We start from the raw sequence: 9,776 nt of genomic DNA on the forward strand, positions 1-9,776 counted from the left end.
TGTGCTGACTTGGTCAAGCGATCAACAATTACCCATATGCTATTAAAACCTCCTGGGAGCTGGGGTAATCCGGTCACAAAGTCCATAGTTATTTGATCCCATTTCCATTTTGGTATAGGAAGTGGTTGCAAAAGACCTGCTGGTCTTTGATGTTCAGCCTTTATCATTTAGCAAGATAGGCATTGTGAAATAAAATCTGCAATATCTCGTTTCATTCCTTTCCACCAGAAGTGTTTTTTAATCTCTTGGTACATCTTAGATCCTCCTGGATGAATGATGATCCGAGACTGATGTGATTTTCCATTATTTCCTTTTTCATTGAGCTAGGCACACAAATACGGTCATGATATAAAAGTATTCCTTGTGAATTGGTGACGAAATTGGTATCAGTACGAAGTTTTGAAACTTCTTGGTCCAATTCTTGATTTTGCTTAATCTTGGTATGAAATTCAGGTTCGATTCTCAATCCGACCAAGTGTCCATGTGAATGGATGTGTACCCATTCTCTTTTTTCTTTCATTTCCAGACAAGCCATGTTAATCTTTCTACTTAAAGCATCAACCACTATATTAGCTTTACCTGATTGATAAAGAATGGAACAATCGTAATCTTCCAAAAATTCAATCCATCTTCTTTGCCTCATATTCAACTCTTTTTGAGTAAATAAATACTTCAAGCTTTTGTGGTCTGTATAAATATCAAAAGTGGAACCATACAAGTAGTGTCTCCATTTTGCTAATGCAAACACTATTGCTCCTAATTCCAGATCATGAGTGAGATAATTTAACTCGTGATTCTTTAATTTTCTAGATGCGTATGCAATAACTTTATCGTTTTGCATTAATACACATCCAAAACCTTCTTTTGAGGCATCTGTGTAAACCACAAATCTTTCTGTCCCTTCTGGTAAGCTAATACATGTGCACTCGTAAGCATTTCTTTTAATTTGCAAAAACTTTTCTCACATTCATCATTCCACAAGAAAGGGTTGTCTTTGCGAGTTAGCTGTGTCAAGGGAAATGCAATTTTCGCAAAATCTTTAATGAATCTTCGGTAGTATCCTGCTAATCCAAGAAAACTTCTAATTTTTGTGATGTTGATTGGTTGTTTCCAGCGAGATATGGCTTCTATTTTTGCAGGATCTACTCCAAGTCCTTTCTTAGAGATAAAGTGGCCAAGAAATGACACTTTTTCTAGACAAAATTCACACTTACTGAATTTGACATACAATTGATGTTCTCTCAAAGTTTTGAGAATCAATCGTAGATGTTGAGCATGTTCCTCATGACTTCTTGAAAATATCAAAATGTCATCTATGAATATGACAACGAATTTGTCCAAGAATGGTTGAAATATTCGATGTATCATATCCATGAAAGCTACAGGAGCGTTGGTTAATCCGAATAGCATTACCACAAACTCATAGTGTCCATAACGAGTATTAAAAGCCGTTTTGGAGATGTCATCCTCCTTAATTCTCAATTGGTAATACCCTTGTCACAAATCAAGTTTTGAATATACTTGAGATCCTTGTAAGACATCAAACAATTCTTCGATATGCGGAAGAGGATATTTGTTTTTGATGGTAACATTGTTAAGTTCTCGATAATCAATGCACATCCGTAGAGTTCCATCTTTCTTTTTGACAAATAATACAGGAGCACCCCATGGAGATGTACTAGGCCGGACATATTTCTTGTCCATGAGCTCTTGTAATTGAAGTTTTAATTCTTTTAACTCTGAAGGTGCCATTCAGTATGGAGTTTTAGATCTGGGTTGTGCTCCAGGTATTAGATCAATGGAAAATTCTACATCTCTCTGAGGAGGTAAAGTATTGATCTCTTCAGGAAAAACTTCTGGAAATTCTTGTACAACTGAGATTCCTGAGATCTTGAGTTGATCTTTTGGCTTATTTATCAAATAAGCTAGAAATCCTTGTCCGTTGTCTTTTAGTATAGCTCTAGCTTCTGCTGTTGATACTATTTCCATGGTATGGTTAGCTTTGGAAATGATTGGATGAGAAGTTTGAAGATAAACTTCTTTTGTGTAGCAATTGAGCTGGGCTTGATGTCTAAATAACCAGTCCATTCCAAGAATAATATCATAGTTCTTGATAGGTAATTCAATCAAATCTGCTAGATATTCTTTTTCTTGGAAGTTTAAGGGACAATTTTTGTAAATGATGTCAGTAATCATCGTTGTCCCTAAAGGTGAGCTAATTTCGAAGCTATATGGTAACTGCTCCGATAACAGTGGTAATTTACGTACAAAAACTTTTGAGATAAAAGAATGAGTAGCTCTTGGATCAAATAAAGTTTTTGCAGAACTGGATAATATGGTAACAGTACCTTCTACGACTGCAGTGGGGTCAACTTCCTCCTCTTTGTTTCCTAAGAGGGCATAGGCTCGAGCAGGTATCTTTGGCTTTGTTGTGGGTTGAGTCTTCTGCGTCCTTTTTGGACAATCTTGAATACGGTGATGCTCACTTCCGCAAATAAGACATTTCCCACCTTTTCTCCAGCACTTTTCTTCTTCATGATTTGGTAATCCACAATATCCACACTTTTTATTGTTGTTTCTTGGAACTTTTCCTTTGACAGCTTCTCCTTGCCTGACTGGTTGTGTTTTCTTTTCAAATTTTCTCTTCCGGTTATTATCCTCAAAAAGGTTGGGCTTCCTGATTTTCTTTTCTTCTTCCTCTTTTTTAAGAAGTGCCTTGATATCTTCTTCCACTCGTAGAGCTTGATTAACAGCAGAAACATAACTGGCAACTTCTGTGGACAATGTTGCCCAACGAATATCTAGATTTAATCCGTGAACAATTTTTTTCCTTTTTCTTACCTCATCTTCCATGTAGTGTGGTGCATAATGTATAGACGGTGGAATCTGCCTCATATTGAGCTACGGTCATGTCACCTTGGACTAAATCCATAGATTCACGTTCTCGGGTATTTAATATAACTTGAGTTATATATTTACTTTAGAATTCTTGCAGAAAATTGTCCCACGTTTTTGGGGTGTGATTTTTTGTCCACTTATGTTCCACCGTATGCCACCAGTTATGAGCTGCTTCTTCAAATAAGTAAGTGGAAAAATTCACCTTTTGGTCTTTAGAATAATTAAGAATAGAGAATATTTTGTTGATTTTGCTTAGCCAAGATTCTGCTTGATAAGCATCTGGTTTTCCTTCAAACTTTGGCGGTTTGAATCTCAAAAATCTCTCAAGAGCTCGATCATTTGCCTCAATGTGATGTTCTTGAGCTTGATCATGAGGTCGTGGTGGATTTTGCTGACAAAACTGCACAAATTGATGCATTATTTCAAACATATTTTGTATGTTTTGTTCTTGGGGAGGATTGTGTTGAGCGTTTCTGGAATTTCCACCAGTTGCCGAGTTGTGGTCATCTTGAGGGGGAATGTTTTGTCCGATTCTGGCTTGAGTACTATTTTGTGAAGACGTCATTCTAAACACATAAATATAAAATATGAACATATCTTGCACTATATTTATATCATAAATGTACATATTTATGTCAGAGGGTAAACAGTTAGTTTTATTTATAAACAGGACATGTTTCAAATATTTACAATACCCAAGCAGCATAATACAAACAGAACAAGCAGACTGAGTCATCATGCCTACAAAAAATGATGACCTTGATAATCATCAAACCTACAAAAGATGATGATTATTAATACTAATTATATACTAGTGCAAAATAGTCATTGTCTTCATTCGTCGTCTGAGAGATCTATAAAAGTTGTGTGGCTTGAGCCTTCATTTATGCCTATGGTTCCCATGGTAACATTTTGATCCGTATTTGGCAGTGATGTATGTGGTTCAACAGGGTCCGGTTCATAACTAAGCTCATTTTCATTTTCACTTTCAGGTAGGATAGTCATTGGAACAAGTTCATCTACTCCAAATACAAAGTTTTCCCACATGGGGTCAAGAAGAAATTCAACTTCCGGTGACTGCAACGGATAATCATTTACCATAAAGGGGTTTTGGTCTATTTTTGTGTTCATGACTCCAGGATATTCTACAAAAGGGGCTGGTACATACGGTGGGATATTGTTAGTCAAGCTACTACCTCCGGTTTCAAATGTGTTAGTGATGGGAGGAGCTGTGGTCTGATTAGGTTGATTTGTGTAAGCTGGACCCATAACACCAGGTTCCATTCCGTGGATAGATTGATAAACCAGTTCACGTCCATGCATGATTAAGTGGTCAATGTGGATCGAAAGGTGTGATACTCCTTTTAAGAAACTAATCAAATCTCGGTCATAGAATTCATGCATGTCTAGTAAGTATATAAGAGTGCGGTCTCTTTCATACAGTAAATGACCCAATTCTCCCTGATATGCTAGATTATCAGCCCTCATCCGTTCTTCAATAAATCCACGAAAAGTTTCAGTTGTTCCAAAGGTTTCAAAATGCTCCCGATACATATTCACTAGACATTTCAAGTCCGAGTTTTCTTTGCTTAATTTTGCTATTTCTTCTTCCATTTGGTTGATGATTATAGTTTGTTTTTTCTTTGATGTCCCACTAGACTCTGTCATCTTGAAAAGAGACATTTCAATTATGAGGAAAACATAAAGATTAACGTATGACATTATAATAAACCTTAGGCTCCTGTCTCTAGACTCTAAGAAACCATGCTCTGATACCGCCTCTGTAGCGCCCGGTTTAGGAATTCATAATTATTCCCTTACTAAGTGCCACATTTTATTTTCAATCTTTCTTTATTGAACTGCTATGTTTAATTTTTCTATTATTATTATTAAAAAGATATTGTAGATAAAAATTTAAATATTTTCTACTATCATTAAAAGATTATATACAAATATTTACATTCTTATTTCAAATATGTACAATTATTTTACAGCGGAAGTTTAACATTTATTTATAAACAGATCATCCCAACTTTCAAATGCTCTTATTTCAGCTTCAGTTATATTCCTCATGTTCCAATTCTGGGGTTCCTGTGTCTGGAAATTACAATAGACGAAAAGAAAAAGAGGGTTAAGTCTTTAAGGACTTAGTGAGTTTAAATTAGTATATAGCTTTTAAATAAATTTTATGCATGAAGTAATAGGCATAACAATTTAGATGTTATGAATGATGTGCAATGGAATAATAGATAAATGAAAATTTCATAAATTAACATTGGTGGCTCTAATTGAGCACTTTCTACGAGCCAGGTAAACCATTCTCCGGACCGAAATATTCGGTGCGCGTTGTTCAGATGAACCATATACTCGAGATTTTTGACTCGTTGTTCATTGGACTCATTTTCCGGGCCGAAGCCACGTTGTCCAGTGGACTCAATTTCCGGACCTAAATCCGTTGTCCATGACTCCATTCATTAATGGTATATCTATCCATTCATAAATATGCGAGAAAATATATCAATAATTGATATGAACTGTAGATGATATTAAATAATTGCTATTGAAATTTCCAGGCCAAATGCCAAAGGCTTTAATAAAAGAATGAATAGTAATTTTCTCACATGATAACTTACAGTTTAGGCTTGATTAATAATCCGAGTTGCTGGAGCAAGTCCTAAAAATATATTATGAATGATATTTATATGTTAGAGTTTTTAAGTAACTAGCTGATTAGGACCAGATTATTTTTTTGGTTCAAAATTTAACCCGGTTGATTTTACTTAAGATTGAAAAATTCATATTAATTATAAAACATCTCCAAACATTACGAAAGTTGGCCAAAAATTCGGAAATATCACCAAGAAGGTTTGGCCGTCGGAGAACCGGCGATACGGCGGCGCGTGCAATACACGCGCCGGCGGTTCCGGCGCGTGAGTAGCCTTCCAGCAGCCACGCGCGGCCGGTTTTTTTCCAGCATATGTAACTCTTTATGATCTTGAATTCTTATGTTGAAAGTATTTTCAAATTCGTACCCGATCAATACCATATTTAAATATCGTCGTATGATTAACTAAGGTACTCCGGCATTCCGAAAATGTTAGTTTCGGCAATATTTTGGGACGACGGGCAGTATGTACCTTATCTATGCAATAAGAGGTACAACTTTCATGTTCAAGCCGACCTCTAGTTTGGTGTGTAGCTATAAGAAAAATGAGAGAAAAGTACCTAGCTTGAATACGGGATACCGTTGCCGTTTTGCGAAATATCTTTATTTGATTTTCTGGTCTTTGAGCGATCCTTTTATGTCACCTTCAGTGCTATATTGCTTTACGATATGAGGTGAATAGTTGGTGATTTATTGGGATTTTTCGGAAAGAGTATAGCTTTTTTCTTCTATTTTTTCTTCCTCTTTTTTTTTCCTTTCCTCCTCCTTCCCTCTTCCTTTCTCTCTTTCTTCTCGGGTGGTCTCTCCCGGTTGGTTTTTGATTGAAAATGAAAAGTGTTCAATATATATAGACGTACTCATGCTTATGTTTTTTTTTTAATATTTATTTATTTATTTAAATAGAAAAATTTTATGTTTATCCAAACTTAATATTATTATATTCTTGTATCTCATTATTATATTATATTAAACCTAGTATTGAATCTAATTATAAATTATCTTATATTGAACATAATAATTATTGTACTTCATTACGTAACATATATGTTGAGCTCAATTATAATATTTTATTAAATTTATTAGATTTTGGGTATTTGATTTTGGAATGGGAACCTCATAGTGCTTGATGAATTTTTAAGTGTATTGTGATTTATTTTAATATATTTATAGATACTTTGGACAAATAAAATTTCTACCGACAAATAATGTGTTAAAATTTTAAAAATGAAAATAGTAAAATTTATAATAATAAAAATACATTTATGCACCTTGGTTTTAAGGGTGTCACACTTAATATATTAAAATTAAAGAAATGAAGTACTTTGTATGTGGTCCAATTTTACCTCAAACTTTTAACTGCAACTCATTAACTGTAAGGTCCAAAATGCGATAACGTAATCCAACTGCATGCAAATTTAGGAAAAATGAAAAATGCCTAATTTAATTATTTTACTTGCATTGATTAAATGTGGTAGGCATGTTTATATGTTAAAAATGTGGTTTTCTATTAGAGTGCATAAAACTGTGTTTTCAAAGATTATTCGAGACGCGACCGAGGAACGAAGACCGGTGACTGTAAAGGAAAAATATTTTTATTAAATGATTATTTTTAATTATTTAATATGTCATATTTAATAGGTGATTTTCGAAAATGATGTTTTTGAGATGTTTTACATGTCGAGTCGTATTTTAAACCGGTAATCGATTTTGGAAGAAAACAAGGACTTTTAGGAGGCTCGGTTAATATTTTCGAAGACTTTCCTAAACGAGATATTTTTTCTACATTATAATGGTCCTAATGTACCAAGATTATTGGGGCTAGCTTTCTACCCAATTATTTATATCAAAATATCGAGTTTCTGAAGCCTAAAACTCTCAAAAACTCACGTTCAAATCATTAGAAACCTAGGGTTTCTCTCCCCACCCCACACGAACACACACCACACGTTTTAGAGCAATTCACGTTGGTTTTGGAAGAAAAAACGCAGCAAGGATTCTCTGTCTCTCCGGCAACGTCCCTTCACGTCTAGAATTGAATCTTCGTGCGTGAATCACGCAAATGCACGCCTTATTCCTTATTTTCTCATCGTTCATATCATATTATGTGTGAATATACATGTTTTCATGAAAAATATGATGTCCTCTCATTTATTTTCGTTTTTATGGATTGCACATGGGAAAAACTTGATTTTTGTGCATGATTCTTGATGGTATGAAGGGGCTGCCAGGTTTCTATGGTTAGGAGGCCGAATTAAATTAGGTTTAATGGTCCTTAGATTCACAGTTCAGGGCTGGAGCGAGGCAAGGGAAGGGCTGCACGTTTTTTGGGTCTAAGGAAGCTAGGGCACGATTTTGGAAGGATAAAAGGGGGAGGCTGTGTGGGGTGCTTTCCAGGTGAGGTGCTGGTCTCATGAGGGTCCTAGCATCGAGCCATGGTGGTCCATGCATGGCTGGAGAGGCTAGATATGGTAGGCGCACGGCTAGGGTACTTCCTAGCCGTGGCCACGCGCAAGGCTTGGAGAACCATGCACGTCCTCGTGCATGGCTAGCTAGGGCTTGGTCATGTCGGTTCCTAAGGGTTCGGTCTAGGTCCTAGGAAGGTTTCATAGGGTCTGGACTCGTTGGTTAAAGGCTAGGGTCGAAGAACATAGGATGGTTAGGGCTAGGGTTTTGGATGGAAGAGTGCAGAAATTTACAGCAGGTGTCTAAGAATTTCTGAGGGTTCTAAGTGGCTTGAATTGGGTTGAAAAGGGGTTGGTTAGCTGTTAGTAAGCTATGGTGAAATTTTGGTAAATTTTGATTAAGTTTCGGGTTGATTCAGGTTAAAACAGGGACTTCGGTTAAAGTTTTAAAACGAATTACGAATTAAGTCAAGGAGATTAAGTTTACGTCTAAGAAATGTTTATGTGTGTGTTTTAAGATATTGTGGTAAGTTTTGATAGATTCTGGTAGTCATTTTAAGGTTCAAGGGTAAAATGGAAAAGTTAGGGTTTCAAGAGCAAAACAGTCATTTTACACCTGAAAAATCATAGGAGCCCTGGAAGTGTCCTGGATGCGGTAATGAATGTTAAAATATTTATTTTGAAAGAATATGAAATTATATGACAGAAAATGTTAAATGATAAAATATGTGTTGCATGTTTGGTTTAAAAGAAAATGATATATATGCATGTATTTTATAAAGTGATGGAAATGCTGAAAATGTTTTGAATGATGTGAATTACTTGTGACGGTAAGGAAATAGGGATTTGTGAGGGACTAAGCCCCAATGGAACCCGATTGAGTTCCCACGGGGCTTAGTCCCTCAATCGGGTTCCACCAGAGCTTAGTCTCTCACGAATCTCCATTTCCTTACCGTCACAATTAAGTCACATCATTCAAAACATTTTCAGTATTTCCATCATTTTTATAAAATACATGCATAAATATCATTTTCCTTTCAAACCAAACATGCAACACGTCTTTTAGCATTTAACATTTTCCATCATAAAATTCCATGACATTTCAAAATAACCATTTTAACATTCATTACAGCATTCAGGACACTGCCATGGCTCCTAATATTTTTCAGATGTAAAATGACCGTTTTGCCCCTAAACCCTAACTTTCCCATTTTACCCCTAGTCCTTAAAACGACAACCCGAATCCATCCAAACTTACCATAACACCTTAAAACACACTCATAAACATTTCTTAGACGTAAACTTAAGCCCCTTGACTAAATTCATAATTCGTTTTAAACTTGAACTGAAGTCCCAATTTTATTACGAATCAACTCGAAACTTAACCAAACTTTAACCATAGCTTATTAACACCTAACCAACCCTTTTTCAACACAATTCAAGCCATTTAGAACCCATGGAATCGCCTAGAAGTCGCTGGAATTTTTTGCCCTAGTTGAACCAACCCTAGCCTTCAACAAAGCTTAATTTCCTTCGACCCTACCCCTAAACCAATGAGACCAGACCCCGACCAGCCTTCCTAGGACATAGACCGACCCTTTAGGACCCTACTGGACCAACCCTAAAGAGCCATGCATGAGCAGCCCTCCACCTGTGACCTCAAGACCGCGCGACCAAGCAACGATACCTACAGCCCCTGCCCTTGCTTCAACCGCCTCTTAACCCATCTAGGACCACCACATAGCCCTCCTAGGTCACCTTATTGCAACCCAACACCACACAAGACCCGCACCCTTCAAGAATCAAATAAG

The 9,776-nt window shown here is 36.2% G+C and overlaps 1 protein-coding gene across 1 annotated transcript; it reads right to left on the reverse strand.

Moving 5' to 3' along the window:
• Positions 1-211: 211 nt before the first annotated feature.
• On the reverse strand, positions 212-643 carry LOC140963985 (uncharacterized). Its single transcript, XM_073423464.1, has one exon. It carries the CDS (start codon positions 641-643, stop codon positions 212-214), a length of 432 nt encoding a protein of 143 aa, XP_073279565.1.
• Between the last annotated feature and the right edge of the window lie 9,133 nt (positions 644-9,776).

Source organism: Primulina huaijiensis, chromosome 18 (assembly GCF_012295235.1).
Source record: "Primulina huaijiensis isolate GDHJ02 chromosome 18, ASM1229523v2, whole genome shotgun sequence".
Taxonomy (NCBI): Eukaryota; Viridiplantae; Streptophyta; class Magnoliopsida; order Lamiales; family Gesneriaceae; genus Primulina; species Primulina huaijiensis.

What these genes read in the sequence shown, in the direction of transcription:
- LOC140963985 (XM_073423464.1), bottom strand. Translation starts at nt 643, where the DNA reads ATGAGGCAAAGAAGATGGATTGAATTTTTGGAAGATTACGATTGTTCC.